The 21,614-nt window shown below is 41.7% G+C and overlaps 1 protein-coding gene across 1 annotated transcript in view; it reads right to left on the bottom strand.

Moving 5' to 3' along the window:
- Positions 1-4,968: 4,968 nt before the first annotated feature.
- The window catches only part of LOC108666312 (bumetanide-sensitive sodium-(potassium)-chloride cotransporter), a 37,011-nt gene continuing 20,365 nt past the window's right edge, over positions 4,969-21,614 (bottom strand). Inside the window, exons 2-22 of the mRNA XM_018153156.2 lie at positions 20,707-20,787; positions 19,882-19,957; positions 18,361-18,456; positions 17,497-17,624; positions 16,506-16,513; positions 16,296-16,300; positions 16,113-16,129; positions 15,263-15,377; positions 14,888-15,027; positions 14,138-14,249; positions 13,521-13,696; positions 12,760-12,991; positions 12,181-12,306; positions 11,392-11,603; positions 10,735-10,866; positions 10,104-10,210; positions 9,486-9,520; positions 8,850-9,055; positions 7,825-8,122; positions 7,252-7,375; positions 4,969-6,494 (exon numbers count right to left, since the gene is read on the bottom strand). Coding sequence (XP_018008645.2) covers positions 6,359-6,494; positions 7,252-7,375; positions 7,825-8,122; positions 8,850-9,055; positions 9,486-9,520; positions 10,104-10,210; positions 10,735-10,866; positions 11,392-11,603; positions 12,181-12,306; positions 12,760-12,991; positions 13,521-13,696; positions 14,138-14,249; positions 14,888-15,027; positions 15,263-15,377; positions 16,113-16,129; positions 16,296-16,300; positions 16,506-16,513; positions 17,497-17,624; positions 18,361-18,456; positions 19,882-19,957; positions 20,707-20,787 — 2,562 coding nt within the window. The 3' untranslated portion in view covers positions 4,969-6,358. The remainder of the gene's footprint in view (positions 6,495-7,251; positions 7,376-7,824; positions 8,123-8,849; positions 9,056-9,485; positions 9,521-10,103; positions 10,211-10,734; positions 10,867-11,391; positions 11,604-12,180; positions 12,307-12,759; positions 12,992-13,520; positions 13,697-14,137; positions 14,250-14,887; positions 15,028-15,262; positions 15,378-16,112; positions 16,130-16,295; positions 16,301-16,505; positions 16,514-17,496; positions 17,625-18,360; positions 18,457-19,881; positions 19,958-20,706; positions 20,788-21,614) is intronic.

The following is a 21,614-nucleotide window of genomic DNA, read 5'->3' as shown; positions in this document are numbered from 1 at the left end:
CGGGGTGATTTGTGTTATGGGGTGATTTGTGTTATATGGGGTGATTTGTGTTACAGGGTGATTTGTGTTATGGGGTGATTTGTGTTATGGGGTGATTTGTGTTATGGGGTGATTTGTGTTATGGGGTGATTTGTATTATTGGGTGATTTGTGTTATGGGGTGATTTGTGTTATGGGGTGATTTGTGTTATGGGGTGATTTGTGTTATACGGGGTGATTTGTTGTATGGGGTAATTTGTGTTGCGGGGTGATTTGTTTTATGGGGTGATTTGTGTTACAGGGTAATTTCTTTTACGGGGTGATTTGTTATACGGGGAGACTTGTTTTACGGAGTGATTTGTTTACGGCGTAACATGTGTAACGGGGTGACTTTTTTACGGGGTGACTTGTTCACGGGGTGATTTGTGTTATGGGGTGATTTGTTTTACGGGGTGATTTGTGTTACAGGGTGATTTGTTTTATGGGGTGATTTGTTTTATGGGGTGATTTGTGTTACGGGGTGATTTCTTTTACGGGGTGATTTGTGTTACGGGGTGATTTCTTTTACGGGGTGATTTGTTATACGGGGTGATTTGTTATACGGGGTGATTTGTTATACGGGGAGACTTGTTTTACCGAGTGATTTGTTTACGGGTAACATGTGTTACGGGGTGATTTGTGTTACGGGGTGATTTGTGTTACGGGGTGACTTGTTTACGGGGTGATTTGTGTTACGGGGTGACTTTTTTACGGGGTGACTTCACTGACTTGTTTTACGGGCTGATTTGTTTTACGGTGTGATTTGTGTTACGGGGTGACTTGTTATACGGGGTGACTTGTTTACGGGGTGATTTGTGTTACGTGGTAACATGTGTTACGGGGTGACTTGTTTTACGGTGTGATTTGTGTTGCGGGGTGATTTGTGTTACGGGGTGACTTGTTATACGGGGTGACTTGTTTACGGGGTGACTTGTTTACGGGGTGATTTGTTTTACGGGGTGATTTGTGTTACGGGGTGATTTGTGTTGCGGGGTGATTTGTTGCATGGGGTAACATGTTATACCTGTCTCTTATACACATCTAGATGTGTATAAGAGACAGGTCTGATAGAAGATGGTTAACAGCCAAGTGATCTATAATCCTATCCCTCATAACCGATTCCATCACCTTACACACAACACTTGTTGTGTTACTCCTGTCACCTTTTTCCAGTTACTCCTGTCACCTTTTTTGAACAGGGGTGTCACTTGGGCTTCTTTCCAGTCGGCCGGCAAGGTTCTTTCGATTAAGGTTTTTCGAAAGAATACTGTTAGAGGGCCGGCCAGGAGGGTTGCTAATTCGTTGAGCAATCTAGGGTGGAAACCGTCTAATCCAGATGACTTGTTTATGTGACTATGTTATGTGTGACTTATTATTATGTGACTGCTTTTCCATTTAAATTTAGATTGCATTTTCTTTCCGTTATTTGGGCCGGTAAACATGCTGCAGTTGAGAAGAGTCTAACCGTCGTGTGGTGACGTGGTGCTTTTAAATGCCGAGGAAATGAACATTTTAAATAGAAATGATCGTATAAATTTAATGAAATAACCGTGTAAATATAAGGAAGTACCTAATCATTTACATCCAAGGAAATAACCGTGTAAACCGAAGGAAGTAATTATGTGAATCTGAAACAATATACGTGTGAAATTATTCATATATTGATATATATGAATATACGTTCCTTAATATAATATATTAAGGAAAGTGTGAAATTATGGAACTGTATATGTGAATATCTGTAAATAATCGTGTACGCTGAAATACATTTGTGAATCTTGAAGAAATTTATCATAGGAAGTGAAATAAACGTACGATTCTCTAGAAATGATAATTCATAAGTGAAAGTGAAAGACGAATTGCGTGTTTCTCATGTATAACATTAGACATGAACTAGAACTTCCAACGTTAGAACTTCCAACGTTAATCACGGTAGTTTTAGTTAATTTTAGTTCAATTCACTCTTACTACGTTTCATGTTTTACAGATAAAAGAAGACATAAATGTAGATTAAACCATTTTATATCGAGGTGTTGGGCATGCAGCTAGTCGTTACTACATGTCTATATATTTATCTTCTCGTTACAAACATCTTCCTCATTTGCTGGTATAAAATGATCGAAGAGTCGCCAGTATTTACTGTCTTTGGTCAATATTTACTCTCTTTGTCCAAAATTTACTGTTTTTGACCAATATTTACTGTCTTTGGTCAATATTTACTCTCTTTGTTAATATTTACTGTTTTTGACCAATATTTACCGTCCTTGTCCAATATTTACTGTCCTTGTCCAATATTTACTGTCCTTGTCCAATATTTACTGTCTTTGGCCAATATTTACTGTTTTTTGACCAATATTTACCGTCCTTTTCCAATAGCTACTGTCTTTGGCCAATATTTACTGTCTGTGGTCAATATTTACTGTTTTTTGACCAATATTTTCTGTCCTTTTCCAATAGCTATTGTCTTTGTCCAACATTTACTGTCTTTGGTCAATATTCACTGCCTTACCTTCATGCTATAATATTCCACGCAGTATTTCGTTATTCCGTCAATTATTTATTAATTGTTATGCTAGTTGCTTCATGTTAATATATTGATAATATCTCAACTGCGTTGCAAAGAGTTCATAATAAATATGCATTACGGTGAACTGGTAAGACTTAAGTTTTAAGATCGCGTTAGCTTCGGAAGCGAAGTACCCTATATGGATATGATCTCAAGCTCCAGGTTGTGTTGAATATGTTTTTCAACGACAATTGAGCTTAATACTATTTTTATCAACAATATAGTGAAACTTAACCCGCAACCAGGCACCTGACTGCGAAATAACGTTTATTGAACGTTTTTTAATGAAATTTACACGGAATCAAAATTTTTTCTACGTCATTTGCCTGGAAGGCCTTTAGTGCTTTAGAATATTATAGTTATTCTTCACTTGCTAACTGTAAGAAAACGCCAAGTTTAATTCCGTCCATATGCGAAAAAGTATAACAACAAATCATAATAATAACTGTAAATGTACATAAATAAGTCAGCCTTATGGAGAGTTTACACCACATGGTCTTTCATCTGTACGCCTGCTTAGAGATGCGTCATACGCTGGTATATAACAAGCTTAACAAGTTCCTTTTTTGATATATTAGGGCAGTTATTTATATACTAGTGCAGGTATTAATATTTTAATATGGTTATTAATATATTACCTACTACAGTTATTAAGATAAACGTGTCCTCGTTCACTTCGAAAATTTTCTTCACTATACATAATGTTAAAAAAAATATAACTCAGTACTCACTGCAGTGAGTGACAGAGAGCGCATTTTCTCGTCGACGAAAACGTGAAATCACGGACAGACGGACAGACAGACGGACGGACATGGCGAGCACAATAGCGCTTTTTTCCATAAATGAAAAAATGCGCTAAAAAGTAATCGACAACATCGCGTGCATGTTTGCTTGTGTACAAGCTCCTTTACTGAATTTAATTTTTATTCTCTGATCGGTGCAATTTATTACCAAATTTATAGCTTTTATTTTTGTTCATCATTTCATGGAAGAAACCATTGGTCATTGCAGTACAACCTTGGATGGTCACCACCAAGCGGATAGCATTAACTGCTCTCTATGTTGCGAGCACTATGTTGTCATTAATGACATACAACACTATGTTGTATGCTCTATGGTGACGTGCAGCTCTATGTTGCGAGCAGTAATTTGCATATTGTTACGAACCCACTAATCTATTCTCATTTCGGTCCTGACCAGTTACATCTCCAAAATATTTATCGCACATAATATGCGGTTCTTGAAATTAGGATAAAATTGTTTCATTCTTCTAAACCTGAAGGGTATCATTGATTAAAAATTTTTAACGGCTGTTGGCTCTTTTCTGTGCAATCGTTCTATAATGATTTATTGTAAAATTATTGAATATTTAGTGTATAATCTGGGTGTAACACAATTTTTCCTCGCCTGAGATTTTTGCGGTATGCAATCTAGAATATTGCCACTATAGCCATAATATCTCGCGAGAAATATTAAATTTTATCAAGTGATACCATTATGACCACAGATCGTGTAATGTATTCACTGGTTGCTCAAACGATTGTTAAGTCATTGTGATTGTCGCAGATTATTCATACCTTGCCGATTTCGACCATAATTTTCAGGGTTAGTTGGGAGTTTCGAACCCCCATCTCGCTGAGCGCTAATTTTGGTAATCTGTACTACTCGGCGAACACGAGCTTCTAAGATCAGTAAAGCTTGAACTCATTTTCAGTACCTAGCTTTCAATCTGGCAAGATCGATTGACCAGAAAATAAAATTATAAAAATAAATATAGTAAAATGTACAAAGCAGATGGAGAATAAAAAGCTCGAAATAAAATTGTATTCTCATTTTTCATATATTTCTCATTTAACTTTTACAACAATGTAGGCCGTTTCTCTAATGAGTGGACAAACGAGATAATGTACAATTTGTAATAAACTCAATTCAGGAATTAGTTACACGTTATTTAAGAACCACAATGTCAACATATGAATCACTGCGTGGTTCCTATTTTCATTGAATTCTAGGTAATGGTATTTGCTTCAATTGATGAGTGGTAGATCTTTATTCAAATTTTGCTAAGTAGCACCTGTAGTGAAGAGCTATGTGCATTGTGCCGCTCTTATCTTTTTCTGTGTTGACAATGGAAAATTTCTCATAAATTCTTAATCATTTCTTATTTCATCAATATATGTCTTTGTCTTCGCTTCACTTGAAACACATTAATAATAATAATAATGAACACATTAATGATAATTATAAACCAAGCCGTAAGACTGATTTGGTTTTTTTTGAAAAGTCTTCAATAAAAAATTGAACGATATTTTAAATTTTTTATTGAATAATTTTTTTACGATAAGTCGTTCAATAAAAAAATGAATTGAAATAAAAATCAGCCACTTTAAAATTTTACGAACTTAGAGCACTTAAAATGAATATTTTTTCCATTTTCTGTTCGTTTTGGCGATTTTTTGAGATTCTCTGCACGCCGATATAAAAATGAAATGCACCAAGCGAACAAGAGGACGTCGGATACCAACAAAATTATCAAACAACTACTGATAATGGGGGAAAATGTACAGAGCAAAATTATATTCTAAAGAAGTTCCTATTAAATTACTTATACTTACAGAAAACTTATTCTAGCATATTTAAAATTCTATATAATCGTCAACAGCAACATGAACATGTTTCACTCGACCCTCGTAAAATTCTTGTATGAATACGTGAATGTTAAGAAACAAATGTATGGCCAAAATAAATGAAGATAAATCCAGAGTTTCAGATAAAACGAGAGTTTCAGCTACCGATGAATGTACTCACATTTTATTCCGTAACTAAGGACATTAAAATTAAAATAGAATAGTAGTAGAAACGATGAAGAATGATTTACAAACCTAAGCGATAGCAGAGAATCAGGACGGTAACGAGTTCTCTTTACAATCGAACAGCACTTATGATCAATGAATCCAACGTCTTTTGATCTTCCTCACAAGCTAAAGCATTTCGAAAAACACAGTGGTGAACTGCTGTCTTTCTTTCAGAGATTTGATTGCTTAAATATCGAAAACGAAGCTAGTATATTTGATACTTGGTTTAAAATGAATAAAACTGGGCAAATTCATGGGATTTGTTCCTTGTATTGAATAAAAAAGGAACTTTTCTTAGAGATTGTTCATCAAATTACCAGAACCGAAGGTACAATATTAAAACGTAACCCGAAAAAAAATTAAAAGCTAAGCATTTGTATGGAAAATTTATCACTAAAAATCACAAACCCGAGCATATTATTGCAAACACGGTGAAAGATCTCGGGTTTGCCTCCATAGAGTTCGGATGAGCGAGAAAAAAGAATATTTTGTCCACAAAGTCCAGGAATAGCCATTGATCCTAGGAATAGTAGGTGGTCCTAGGAATAATAAGTAGACCCAATGATGTTAGTGGTCCTATACGTATAGTAGGCGGTCCTACGTATAGTAGACGGTCCTACGTATAGTAGACGGTCCTACGTATAGTAGGCGGTCCTACGTATAGTAGGCGGTCCTACGAATGATAAGAGGTTCTGGGGAAAGCAAGTGGTACTACGAATAGTAAATGGTCTCAAGGATAGCAAGTGGTATTAAGGATAGCAAGTGGTCCTAAGGATAGTAAGTGGTCCTAAGGATAGCAAGTGGTCCTACGAATAGTAGGTGGCCCTACGAATGATAGGAAATTTTAGGGAAAGCAAGTGGTCCTACGAATAGTAAATGGTCCTAAGTATAGCAAATGGTCCTGCGAATAACAAGTGGTCCTAAGAATAGTAGGTGAGCACGGACTGCTGGTTGCCTCTGACGAAGAGGAAGGGCGGCATGCCCTTGGTCATGTAGTCGAGCCACGCCATGTAGAGGGACGCCGACACCTGACCCTTGCGGGGCATTGGTAGCGTCCTGCCCAGCAAAGAAACGATGAAACCAAATTAAAACAAAATTAAAGTAAAATTAAAACATTAATCAATTTAATAAGCATAAAAATATTGTCGGCTCAGAAAATTAATTAGCTCAATATAATCACGTTTGTAAATTAATATGTGTAGCAAAATTCATAGGCATAGGAAAATAAGTAATCCTTGGAAATAAATTAACATTCAGATTGTGGTGGTTAGAGTTGGTTGTGGTTATTTTAGTGAATGTTGAGGGTTATTTTGCTTGGTGCTATTTTAGAAGGGCTGCTATGGTAGGTGCTAGTCGTAGGGTTGTTGTGGTTGGTGCTGGTTGCAGGTTTTCGCTTATAGTCCTAGTTGCAGGCTTGTTGCTTATGGTACTAGATGCAGGATTGTTGCTTCTAGTTCTGGTTGCAGGCTTTTTTGGTTGGTGCAAGTCTTTTGGTTCATGTGGTTAGCGTTGGTGGTAAGGGTTGTGGTGAGTGTGGCGTTGATTTTAGCGATGTAGTTCTAGTTGTAGTTGGTGTTGGTCATAGGGTTTTGTGGTTGGGTTTGGCTGTAGGGTGGAAAGTATAGTTTCCTCTAATCAGTGCCCAGTGGTAAACAATGATTAAATGGTGGTAGTAAGCAAACTGTTGAACGGTGGGTGCGGCTTTAATCTCAAAGTTTATAATTTAAACTGAAAACTGCATCAGTTGATTAGCTCAGTGTGCCTGGAAAGGGCGAGGCAGTTATGGCTGAGACAGAGGTCTCTTTAAGTTCACCTTTTTTCGTATTTTTTAGCCTTGAATAAAATAATGGAGTTCTCGACCAGCAGCTCGCGTAGTCTGATGTGTCTGTTCGTCTTCTCGCGCTGACTCATCAACTCAGTTTCCGTTAGCGTCATTCCTATAATTATTATTATAATTATTATCTTCCTTATTAATGGCATTATTATCACCATCTTTATTAGTAGTATTAATACTAGATCATTTGAAATACAAAGCAGAGTATTCAACCACCTAATATTCGAAACTATTAACAACCATCAACTACAATTTCCGGCTTAAATTTATTACTCAATACCAATACCAATGGTTGGAGGAGTAGATCATATAGAAAAATAATTATTTCAAGTATTTCTGGATATAAAATAAGTAATAGACTTGACAACATCGTATGATTTGAATAGCTAACAAACTTGACAAGATCGCATCATCCAAACCAACCACGTATCATCCAGAACGAACCGCCCATTATCGAAAACCAACCACCCATCATCCAAAATAAACCTGCCATCAATAAAAACCAATCAGCTAACATCGAAAGTCAGCCTTCCACCGTCCATAACCACCCACCGTCCCCGACATCCCCGTCGGTTTTGAACTTTTCAATGAGGGCTTCAAAGTCAGCCTTGGCTGCCTCCGAGGCTTTCTTCATGGCGTCAGGGATGACGATGACATCGCTGTAGTCTATCCTGAATTTGGACAATAGGCTCGCCATGCTGCGCTGCTCCATGTCGAGCTCGTCGCGGCGGTTGGCGAGGGTAAAGATGCGCATTTTGCAGCTGCTCCACTTGGATCGGGTGTTGACGATGTAGGGGATGAGCAGTGTTAGGCCGCCATCATCGTATAGCCACCACACATCGATGGTTCCCTGGAATCAAGGAAAAAGTTTTGAGGAAAACCTTGTGACGTTGGAGGTCTGAAAGTAGGATGAAAACTTTTCTCGATAATCGCCAAACGTCGGATGTGCACTGCAAGAAGTAAAGGTTTTTGAGGATAACCGCGACAGATTGATGGTACCCGGTCACCAATGCAACAATAATCGTTCAGGAAGCTCATTTGTCCAATGAAATATTATTGAAAACAGATCTAAAAATTTGGTATTTTCAGCATTTCTAGCAGTCACTTCACTTTTCTTCCCATTTCTTTCTACGTCCGGACTCAGCCCTACCCCGCCCACCTTCCTCTCCTACAGCCCCTCACTCATCTTCCTCTCCTACAGCCCCTCACTCCTCTTCCTCTCCTACGGTCCCTCACTCCTCTTCCTCTCCTATGGTCCCTCATTCCTCTTCCTCTCCTATGCGGTCCCTCACTCATCTCACTCTCTTACGGCCCCTCATTCCTCTGCCTCTCCTACGGTCCCTAACTCCCCTCCCTCTCTTATGGTCCCGCATTCCTCTACTTCTCCTACTATCAGTCACTCCTCTTGTTCTCCAAGGGCATCTCACTCCTCTTCCTCGCCTACCGCCCCTCACTCCTCTTCCTCTCCTACGGTCCCCGAATTCCTTCTCCTACGGCCCCTCACTCCTCTTCCTCTCTTACGGCCCCTCACTCCTCTTCCTCGCCTACGGCCTTACACTTTCTTTCCTCCCCTTCACCTTCCTCTGCTTCCTCTGGAAGAGCGTGATGTTATTGAGGGCGCTTTTGGTGAGTTTGGTGCCGCCCTTCCCGACGTACGCCGCCGTCATGGACCCTTTACGCTTCTTGGCGCCTCGGTCCCGTGCACCGTCGAGGCCCGAGACGTTCTGGGCCCGGTCGATGTCGGGGGTGGCGGGGGGCGAGGACGTCTCGCTCTCATGCCCGTCTGGAAATTAACGCCGTACGAAAATATGATCAAAATGAGATAATATCACCATTTATTTAAGTGGGTTTGGAATGAGATACGCGTAGTAAAAGGAGACATATTGATTGGTTAAAACAATAATAATATACATTTGAATATATATACTGATATACATATAATCTATGGCTATATAATTACTATATAATTTCTATATATAACCCAAAATGCAATGTCCGCGCAATAACTATTGGGATGTTATGTCTATTCTGACACTGGAACTGAAATGTGGGTCCCAAAGAGGGCACTTGTACTCAACGGATGAATAGTATCGAACGAAAACCAACCCAAATAGGAGCCTTAGTTTTAGTCTTTTAGAAAAATGTATTCCCAAGCTTTCAATAGAGAAAAATATTAACAGTGCCAAAACAAAAATTAGACTAGCAGAACTAACATTGGACTTGCAGAACTAACGTTGCACTTGCAGAACTAACATTGGACTAGCAGAACTAACATTAGACTAGCAGAACTAACTTTGGACTAGCAGAACTAACATTAGACTGGCAGAACTAACATTGCACTAGCAGAACTAAGATTGGACTAGCAGAACTAAGATTGGACTAGCAGAACCAACATAAACCTAGCACAACTTAGTTTGGACTAGCAGAACTTACATTACACTAGCAGAACTAACATTACACTAGCAGAACAAACATTACATGTGTGATGAACTGCATCACTATATGTGGCCTCAACTTAAAATGAATAACTTCCGTACATTTGAGCTCCAGGAAGGCTGGTCTAACTGAGGTTCAAGGTTGCACTATTCTATTAAGCATCTTAGTGTAGAGGTCGTATTTCAATTATGATATTTCTGGTGACATTTTAGGCTAAATCAAAATCTTGTGTGGTCATAATAGGTGTTGTAGACATTCGATTACACGCAAGTTTTCAGTAGATTAATTAGAATTTCCAGTAATTTATTTGTCAGGTGGCCGGGAAACAGATTCTACTAATCCTAATTATTGTCATGGTCTAGACTCTAGACGAGGAGACGTGTAGGGCTACATACTGCAAAGTGTTGAAGTAGGAGATGACCTCGTCCTTGTCGCACGTCTTCCAGTCGCTCTTAAAGCCAAGCAGAGCCATGTTGGGACGAAGTTTGCCGAGCCCCGACAACTTCAGAGGAAAAAGTTCAGTGAGAAATCTACTTATATAGATGCTGGCTTGAAACTAAGTAGAGAGCAGTAAGCTCAGTGAGCAAATTTATTACTGAGACGACGCATGAAACTTGCTAGCGAGCAATAAGTTCAGTGAGCAAAATAATAACTGACGAAACAACTGAGAAATTTTTAAAGTAATTGGTGACTTAGAAGTTCGGTGATGACTGAGGAAACTACTAAGACGAGGTATTTAGCTTCATTGCATGAAGCATGAGGCACAAAAGTTTCATATGTTCATTATCGGTCCTAGCTGATGCTCCGGTATCCATTTGATAAAGGAAAGAACTCCGGGAGTGTATCCCCGGTACCAGACAACCAAATTGCACTCTTAAGTATATGTTCAAGTGAAGTAATTTTACCAAAATAACTTTAGCGAATCCATTGATACAAATTTAGTGAATATTGCATGAAGCCACGCAATGCATGCTTTAGAAGCCGGTAAAGGCCTATACATGTGCACTACTGCATGGCGAGACCCACCTGGAAGAAGTTGACCGCCCCGGTCTCGAGGTCTTTGGCCTCCACGACGCTAAAGAAACCGCGGATCTTGTACTTGAGAAGCCAGGCTGTGCCGCGCGTCATCAGGGAATGTCTCTTCTTCCAATCGATGTTCTGGAATCAAGAGGCAACAAAAAGTATTTATCAAATATATTTAGTAATACGTAAATAAAAATTACACTTCACAGGAAGGTTGACAGTCTCATGCCGTCTCACAATAGTATACTGCTGTGCGACGTATAAAATATCTACAATACAAGATAATATTCTGGCGTTTCGTACCGCTCATCTATAATAAGTCAGCTTTACCACCGGATGGTCTTGAACCTGTAAAACAACTTTACACCACCATCTGCACCACACGACCATTCAGCATCGCCGCACGTGCGACATCACCACCCGCCAGTCTCGCACCTAACCGACATCACCACCCACCACTCTTTCACCTTACCGATATCACCACCCTTCAGCCTCGCACCTAACTGACATCACCACCCACCAGTCTTTCATCTGACCGACATCACCACCCACCAGTCTTTCATCTGACCGACATCACCACCCGCCAGTCTCTCACCTTACCGACATTACCACCCACCAGTCTTTCACCTTACCGACATCACCACCCACCGGTCATCTCACCTGACCGACATGACCACACAGGAGCAAGGAGATATTCTTGGTGATGACGTTGCCAAAGTCCACCAGGGATGGTCGGGTGCTGGGAGGTCCCGAGAGGACAAGGATCTGAGGGCGGAAGTTCTTGATGTGGTCTTCCACCGTCTGCAGCTCCAGGGTGTTCTTCAGCGCCGTGGAGTAGGTGGCAGCTTGAGCGCTCGAGCCCCAGTTCACGTCTGGCCATATTTAGAAGATCAATTTAATTTTCTTGCTTACTTTCGCTGTAATCTATCTGGTCAAATCTATTTATCATTCAATTTGTCGAGATATTTACAATAAATTAACCTATTCCAAACTTGAGTATAAGTCTGACTGAAGGTTAAGAAACATAAATCCAGTTTTTAACCTTGCAAAACAGTTGAAGAGCAAGAACACATATCCGGATGATGTTAAAACTAAATTAAAGAGCAATGATTTGGCTCTCAATGTATAGTCAGTCATTCACAAGGCTTTTTGAAGGAGACGACTTAATGATGGCGCTAAGCTAATGATGGCGCTAAGCTAATGATGGCGTTAAGATAATGATGGTGCTAAGCTAATGATGGCGCCAAGATAATGATGGCGCTAAGATAATGATGGCGCTGAGATAATGATGGCGCTAAGGTAATGATGGCGCAAATATAATGATGGCGTTACGGTAATGATAGCGCCACGATAGTGATGGCGTCAAGACGATAGTGCCCATTAATCAATGCATCAGAATTGATTGTACATTAGCTATTATGAGGTGTGGCGGCAGGACTAGCAAGGAACACACCTTGAAGGCCGGTCTCCAGCCAGGGCTCTTGATGAGCGACGCGTGGAAGCAGGAAAAGTTGATAAGGCTGTAGGACGCCAGGAAGAAGTTACTGAGAAGCGTTGACACCGCGTTCAGCTCGCCTGCAAAAATTTTGGGGTTATTAAGAAGAGTATGGGGTTTTTGGGTAGTGTGGGGTTATATTTGTGGGAGTGTGGAGTGTTATTGGTGAGAGTTCGGAGGTTTTTGGTAGTGTAAAGGGTTGTTGGTGGGAGCGTTGGAGTTCTAGCGTGACCAAAAACCAAGACGTCATTCGAAATCCAGCTGGAAAATGATTATTTCTATCATGATCCACGACGGTTCACGATATCGTGAATCGATGTCCAGTCCATGTCCAATGGTGAACGATACCATGATCCAGTCCACGATTGGTCATGGTAGCGAATTATTAGATGACTCGTGTTAATTGAGTATAGAGTTTAAGAATCGGATCACTAGACAACATTATTAAATGCGAATAGAGAATAGAGCAATGCGTACACACACCCGAAAGAGTAAAAATTGCCGCGTCAATTTCACGAGAACCATAGGCTCACCGATCATGATGCACCCGAGAGCAATGATGAAGACCAGGATGTAGCCGTTGACAGGGTCGTTGCTGGGGCCGTAGCCGCAGCTGAAGGTATGGATGCCGGGGTAGAGTCTGTCCTTGGCGAGGGCCTGCAGCACGCGGGGGGCGCCCACCAAAGAAGCCACGGCGGAGGACAGCGTAGCCGCGAAGCAGCCTGCGTAGATCAACGGACCCCAGACCGACACCAGCTCCATAACCTGGTGAGGGAATGGTACCGAATAAACTTGATCATTCGACATCATATTTTCAATGATAAAAATTACGTTACGTAATTGTTACGTCATTTTACGTTCCGAGTTTTCCATAGAGTATTGATCATTCCCTGGTCTCGTTCATTCATGTATTCGACACGAGGTGGAGATGATTGACAAGCACCGAAGCTACCGAATAAGCCTAATAGTGAGCAACCTAATTAGTCTGTAAATAACATTGCAACTATGGCGGAATAGTGCAATAATCGAGGCCAAAGAGTGACTTCACCAAGCAGTTGTTGTGGAGATCTAAGACATCGCTAACTCGCCTGGAAGTTGTTGAGGAGGCTCTATGACATCGCTAACTCGCCTGGAAGTTGTTGAGGAGGCTCTAAGACATCGCTAACTTGCCTGGAGGTTGTTGTGAAGGCCCTAAGACTTCGTCAAATCGCCTGGAGGTTGTTTTGAAAGCCCTAAGATATCGTCAAATCGCCCTGGAGGTTGTTGTGGAGGCTATAAGACATCGCTAACTAACCTGGAAGTTATTATGAAGGCCGTAAGCACAGCGTGTGAGATTGAGGGGATGCACGGCAGCGGGGCCGAGGTTCGAGCAAGTCTCCCCCGTGAAGGAAGGTGCGTCGAGGATGGACTTTTCACCATCTATGAATTCAGTGTCGTTGACAATGTAGTCCAGGAACTCTGTCACGTTGCCTGGGGGTAGCATTGCATGATTAATGTAAAAGAAGATGATGTCATTATTAAAATAATCAAATGCGCAAAAATAGCTGAAAAGAAGTAGGAAGAAGGGTCTAGGAAAATAGATGCAAGACTGAGGACATAGAAAGAAGTAAGCCAGTAAATGGAACATTAGAAAGAAGAAAGATTGAAAGTTATTGATTATATAGGAGGTAAAGAGTAAGGAAAAGACAATGGGTAGATGTAATTCGGAAATCTTTGATAAATGCGTTAGCGTCTTGCACCTTCCAGGCGACATAACCTCTCGAGACGTGTTATGTCTACCCGATATATATAGGTGCCATATCTATTCGAGGCATCCTATTTCTACCCAAGACGTTCAATATCCACTAGAAACGTACCATGACTACAAGGCGTTAGGCGTCCAATGTCTAATTGAGCTGATAAAATGTTTACCTGAGGCATCCCTGACCACAGTGGCCGCCAGCAAGAAGGGGTAGCCGATGTAGGTGAGGAAGGTGATGCCGATGGCGAGCAGCGTACCCTTGGGGATCGCTCCGCAGGGGTCCTAGGGATACAATGCAACGGGTCAAAACTGTAAGTACGATACCACACCATATCAAAATGAGACTACGCACCGTTAAACGATACTACACCTCGTCATACAACACCAAAGGGAGCCGAAAGAAAAAAAATTAGCAAGTATAATACATTTGGATTGCAACCCATTATATGACCCTCAATCCTTTACCACTCCACCCGTTGTAGGAACCAAACTACATTATCATAATCAAAGCCACCTGAGAACCACCTAGTTTCAAAAATTAGGTTTCCGTTGCAGGAACTGTGACCCCGGTATAAGGGAGGCACATCGCGTAACCGAAACAATGCTAGTTGATTTTAGTTAATTAAGTTCATTCTTTTTGATTAGGAAAAAATCACATTTCTTGACAGGGAACCCCTTGCAGTTGTCCCTAAACAATCTTGGTGATTATTTGGTGAGTTGTAGGATTATTGCATATTGCAACTAAAACCAATCTAAAACCGATTTAAATATTGGAACTAAAACCGATCAATTACTTGAAGTACATCAATAAAGGATTCGTACACCGTCATTGGGATAGCAAAGCGTTATTTGGACGACGCTTCTTACATGAATGGTTCCCCGTTATATAAATGACGCCCGTTATAGGAACCCACACACACCTTGAGGTCCCCAGAGAGGTTGGCGCCCGCCACAATGCCCGTCACGGCGGGGAAGAACACGGCGAACACAGAGAACAGGTTCTGATCTGAACCCTCGGCGTACCTGAAGTCATTGTAGAAATTCCGCGAGAACAGTTCACCTGAAACGAGAAGAACAGTGAGAAAAGTTCACATGAAATGAGAAGAATAGTGAGAATAGTTCACCTGAAACGAGAAGAATAGTGAGAACAGTTCTCTGCGATGAAGAAAATAGAGCAGTTCTCTTAGATGAGGGGAAACTTTTTAAAACAGTTAACATTACCGAGGGAATTAGGTAAGTGAACAGCCCTTGCCAATAAGGGTAATCTGAGGGAACACTACACGTGATCGTCTCACCGCTGAGGCCGACGAAGCCCTGTGCGCGTTCAGTATCGTCGAGGGGACCGACGAAGGCGCCGATGACGAAGTCAACCTGCGACCCGATGAGCAAGAAGAGCAGCCCGATCTGGACCTGCGGGGTGACGTGGAGGTGATGATGGAGGTGATAACGGGGGATAATAACTGAGCTGGTAATGGGGGTCATAACGGAAGATGAAAGCGCAGGTGACTATTATGTTGATAAAGATTGATGAAAAGGAAGGTTACAACGGGAGATAATAGTAAGGTTGACCACAAGAGATGACGATCTGATCCACTCACATTGGTGCCCAGTCCACTCACCCTGGTCACTCTGTCCACTCACCACGACCGCTCAGTCCAATCACCACGACCACTCAGTCCACTCACCACGACTACTCAGTCCACTCACCACGACCACTCAGTCCACTCACCCTGGTCACTCAGTCCACTCACACTGGTGCCAAGTCCACTCACCCTGATCATTCTGTCCACTCACCGCGCCCACTTAGTCCAGTCACCACGGCCATTAGTCCACTAACCACGGCCACTCAGTCCACTAACCACGGCCACTCAGTCCACTAACCCTGGAGACCCAGTCCACACACCCTGGTCACCCAGTCCACTCACCCTGGTGACACAGCCCACTCACCCTGGTGACACAGTCCACTCACCCTGGTGACCCAGTTCACTCAGCCTGGTGACCCAGTCCACTCACCGTTGTGACCCAGTCTACTCACTCTGGTCACACAGTCCACTCACCCTGGTGACCCAGTTCACTCACCCTGGTGACCCGGTCCACTCACCCTGGTGACCCGGTCCACTCACCCTGGTGACCCAGTCCACTCACCCTGGTGACCCAGTCCACTCACTCTGGTCACCCTCAAGGATAACAACAGGTCCTGAGATAACAAGGATAACAACATGTCCTGAGATAAAAAGGATAACAACAGGTCCTGAGATAACAAGGATAACAACAAGTCCTGAGATAACAAGGATAACAACAGGGTTCTGTGATAACAGGGATAACAACAGATCCTGAAATAACAAGGATAACAATGGGTGCTGTGATAACAAGGATAACAATGGGTTCTGTAATAACAAGGATAACAGCAGGTCCTGTGGTAACAAGGATAACAACAGGTCCTGTGACGACAATTATAACAACAGATCCTGTGATAACAGGGATAACGAGTCATGTGATAACAAGGATAACAAAATATTCTGTGATAACAAGGATAACAGCAGGTCCTATGATAATAAGGATAACAACATACCCTATGATGACAAGGATAACAACAGATGCTGTGATAACAAGGATAACAACAGGTCCTGTGATAATAAAGATAACAACGGGTCCTGCGATAACACGGATAACTACAGGTCATGTGATAAAGGATACCAAAGGGTCATGCGATAACAAGGAAAACAGCAGGTCTCATGATAACAAGGGTAACATTCGGCTTTGAAATAACATGAATAACAACAGATACTGAGATAACATGGATAACAACGGGCTCCGTGATAACGAGGATAACAACAGGTACAGTGATAGCAATGATAACAACTGTTCCCGTGATAACCAGGGTAATAACAGGTTCTATGATACCAAGGTTAACAACAGGTCCTGTGATAACAAGGATAACAACGGGTCCGTGATAACAAGGATAACAACGGGTCCGTGATAACAGTAAAACATAACAACTCGGGCTGTAATACCTGATTGTCACCCTGCACACATCTCACCACGACCAATGAACCATCCCTGCATTATACCGGATAATGATTGATCTACTTAAACCTTATATATCCCACATATTGACCACAAAATACGCTCCAAACTACATGCCGATCACCATGCATCCGACTCCCATTACATCATAATGCACGCTTCCCATAACATCATAATTGCTCAGCAAGCAACACACCACACAATCGCAACACACGCACCCAACTTCAACCAACCATACATGCCCTCCAACACACCATAATTCCATCACTTGCAACACATCACGCCATCGCAATACACACACTCTTCACTGCGCCATACATGCCCTCCAATACACTATAATTCCAATTCCATCACCTGCAACACATCACGCCATCGCAATACACACACACTTCACTGCGCCATACATGCCCTCCTCCAATACACCATAATTCCATCACCTGCAACACATAATACCATAATCACCCAACATGCTCTAAACAATAACCCACATCGCTGTGTTCACCTGCAAGCTGTTGACGAAGCCGATGATGTACGTGGACACGGCGATGGAGTTTGCCAGGGTGAACATGAGGCCGATGGAGCCACCGAACTCTGGCCCCAGCGACCGGGAGATCATGTAGTATACTCCACCTGAGGTGTTAGGTGGTGTGTAGGATGGAATAATGTATATTTAATGCCACCTTGCGTATTATATATGAAAATGTATTTTCACATATAATGCGTATAATATGTGCGTTTTTAATGCGTATTATATATGAAAACCAACTGAAATGTAAGAGGGTGTATACTGTACAGTGTGCTCTTTAAACCCTATTAAAATTGCTTTTATAAATCAAACAATATATTGCATGGCATAAATTTTTTAAGATGATGCATTTGGTGCCGAATTTGGTGGTACTTCAGGCTGGTGGTGTCAAAAGTCTAGCCTACAGCGTGTGATCGCCTGGGAAAGAGCCGTCCTCAGACCCCCGCGCGGATTAGATAACCTATCTAGTCCTTAGCAGCGCCTGATGGATGGTCCTCAAACTCACCGCCACGGATGAGCTAACCCATCTAGTCCTTAGCAATGCCTGATAAAGGGCGGTTCTCACACTCACCGCTCTGGATGAGATATCCTGTCTAGCCCTTAGCAGCGCCTGATAAAGGGCGGTACTCAGACTCACCGCCACGGATGAGCTAACCCGTCTGTCTAGTCCTTAGCAGCGCCTGATAAAAGGCGGTCCTCACACTCAACGCCATGGTTGAGGTTAACTCGTCTAATCCTTGGTAGGGTGTGAAAAAGGGCTGTCCTCAGACTCACCGCCACGGATGAGCTAACCCGTCTAGTCCTTAGCAGTGCCTGATAAAGGTCGGTACTCAGACTCACCGCCTTGGATGAGGCCGTTCGTAGCGACGGCCGACATGGAGAGCGCTGTGATGAACGTCACCAGGTTGGCCGAGCATACGATGATCAGTGTCAAGGCTATTATAGCGGGAAAATGTATTTTAATTCCAATTTTTACAGAAAATTATTAGTATTCTGTATTCAATATTATCGAATGCGCCTAATATTGGATCAATAATATCATAGGTGCCTAATATTGGATCAATATTATCGTTGGCTCCTAATATTGTATCAATATTTTCGTAGGCGCCTCTGATATTATCTTCTTATCTCTAATACCCTCTCCTTATCGTAGCCGCGTTATCTCTAATACCCTCTCGTTATCATAGGCGCGCTATCTCTAATACCCTCTTCAAATCGCAGGCGCGTTATAACTAATACCCTCCCCATATCGTAGGCGCGTTATCTCTAACACCATCCCCTTATCGTGGGCGTGTTATCTCTAATACCATCCCCTTATCGTAGGCGTGTTATCTCTAATACCCTCCCCTTATCGTACTCGCGTTCTCTCTAATACCCTCCCCTTATCGTATTCGCGTTATCTCTAATACCCTCCCCTTATCGTATTCGCGTTATATCTAATACCCTCCCCTTATCGTACTCGCGTTATCTCTAATAACCTCTCTTTATCGTATTCGCGTTATATCTAATACCCTCCCCTTATCGTATTCGCGTTATCTCTAATAACCTCTCTTTATCGTATTCGCGTTATATCTAATACCCTCCCCTTATCGTACTCGCGTTATCTCTAATAACCTCTCTTTATCGTATTCGCGTTATATCTAATACCCTCCCCTTATCGTATTCGCGTTATCTCTAAAACCCTCTCCTTATCGTATTCGCGTTACAGTATATCTAAAACCCTCCTCTTATCGTATTCGCGTTATCTCTAATACCCTCTCCTTATCTTAGGCGCCTTACATCTAATACTCTCCCCGTATCGTAGGCGCGTTATCTTCAATACCCTCTCATTTTCGTAGGCGCGTTATCTCTAATTACCCTCCCCATATCGTAGGCGTGTTATCTCTAATACCCTCCCTCTCCTTATCGTAGGCGTGTTATATCTAATGCCATCTCCTTATCGTAGGCGCTTCATATCGAATACCCTCCCCATATCGTAGGCGAGTTATCTCTAATACCCTCCCCTTATCGTAGGCGTGTTATCTCTAATACCCTCTCGTTATCGTAGGCGCGTTATCTCTAATACCCTCTCGTTATCGTAGGCGCGCTATCTCTAATACCCTCTCCTTATCGTAGGCGCGTTATCTCTAATACCCTCTCGTTATCGTAGGCGCGTTATCTCTAATACCCTCTCCTCATTGTAGGCGCGTTATCTCTAATAACTTCTCCTTATCGTAGGCGCGTTATCTCTAATAACTTCTCCTTGTCGTAGGCGCGTTATCTCTAATAACTTCCCCTTGTCGTAGGCGCGTTATATCTAATACCCTCTTTATCGTATTCGCGTTATCTCTAATACCCTCTCCTTAAGTTCACTACACTTACAGAGTCCAGCCTGTCCCACGACCCAGGAGATCCTCAGGAACAGCATCACGCCCCAGATGTTCAGCATGCACGGCATCTGCGGCCACAACACATCATTAACATTCAATATAATTGGTTAATATAGTTAAACTAATAGATTTGGTTGTTATAGTTAAACTATTAAATTTGGTTGCTATAGTTAAACTAATAGATTTGGTTGTTATAGTTAAACTATTAAATTTGGTTGCTATAGTTAAACTAATAGATTTGGTTGTTATAGTTAAACTAATAGATTTGGTTGTTATAGTTAAACTAACTTGCTCCGCTTTATTGTGGTTTACTGCTGAATTTGCTCAATAGATTCACGTGACGGGAAAATAGAAGTGAAATTTGCTTTTAACTGAATATTGCTTTTAACTGGGGACAGCTTTTACCAGACACAAGCGTCTAACTGACAGGCACCTAACTGACAGGCACCTAACTGACAGGTACCTAACTGACAGGTACCTAACTGACAGGCACCTAACTGACATACCCACTTTACTCATTACCCACTTTACTCATTACCCACTTTACTCATGACTCACTTTACTCATGACCCACTTTACTCATGACCCACTTTACTCATGACCCACTTTACTCATGACCCACTTTACTCATGACTCACCTTTACTCATGACACACTTTTACTCATGACCCACTTTACTCATGACCCACTTTCTTCATGACCCACTTTACTCATGACCCACTTTACTCATGACCCACTTTACTCATGACCCACTTTACTCATGACCCACTTTACTCATGACCCACCTTTACTCACGACCCACTTCACTCATGACTCACCAGGACGCCTTTCATCCATCCCAGCTTGACTTTGCCGGTGGGCTCCTTGTCGAGCGCCTCCTCTGCACCGTGGGGCGTGGCCTGGGGACAACACAGAGATAAGGATAACAATCTGAGGATAACAGAGATATAACGGCAGTAACACAGCGATAACAATGTGATGAGAACACAGAGATATAATGGTTGTAACACAGCGATAACAATGTGATGAGAACACAGCGATAAAAATATGATGACAGCGATAAAAATATGATGAGAGCGATAAAAATTTGAAGACAGCGATAACAATGTGATGAGAACGCAATGATAAAACGGCCATAACACAGCAATAATAATGTGATGAAAGCACAGTGATAACAATGTGATGAGAACACAGTGATAACAATGCGATGAGAACACAGACATAGCAATGTGACGAGAAAAATGTGATAACAATGTGATGAGAACACGGTGATAACAATGTGATGAGAAAACAGTGATAACAATGTGATGAGAACACGGTGGTAATAATGTGATAACACAGAGATAACAATGCGATGAGAACACAGCGATAACAATGTGATGCTAACAAAGCGATAACAACTTGATGGTAATAAGATATAAGAGCAATAACAATGTATGATAACAGCGATATCACTGCGATGATATCAGAGTGATAACACAGTCATGATAACAGAGCAATAACGCTGCGCTGATAAAGAGATTGCAATGAGATAACAAAAGAAATAAGGAAAAGTAAAATAATTGGACGATGATAACAATTATTATTTTATAATGAACAATTGTTGAATAGGGAAGAGAGATTTATGATAACAAAGATGATGACAGGGCATCGTTAAAAAGTGAATGCCAACAATGATGAAAAGATAACAGGAAGACGATGGCCAATAACTTATAAGCAAATGATA

This window comes from Hyalella azteca, unplaced genomic scaffold (genome assembly GCF_000764305.2).
Source record: "Hyalella azteca isolate HAZT.00-mixed unplaced genomic scaffold, Hazt_2.0.2 contig10827, whole genome shotgun sequence".
Classification (NCBI taxonomy): Eukaryota; Metazoa; Arthropoda; class Malacostraca; order Amphipoda; family Hyalellidae; genus Hyalella; species Hyalella azteca.
Note: the sequence above shows the minus strand (reverse complement) of the source record. Positions and strands in the feature narration are given on the sequence as shown.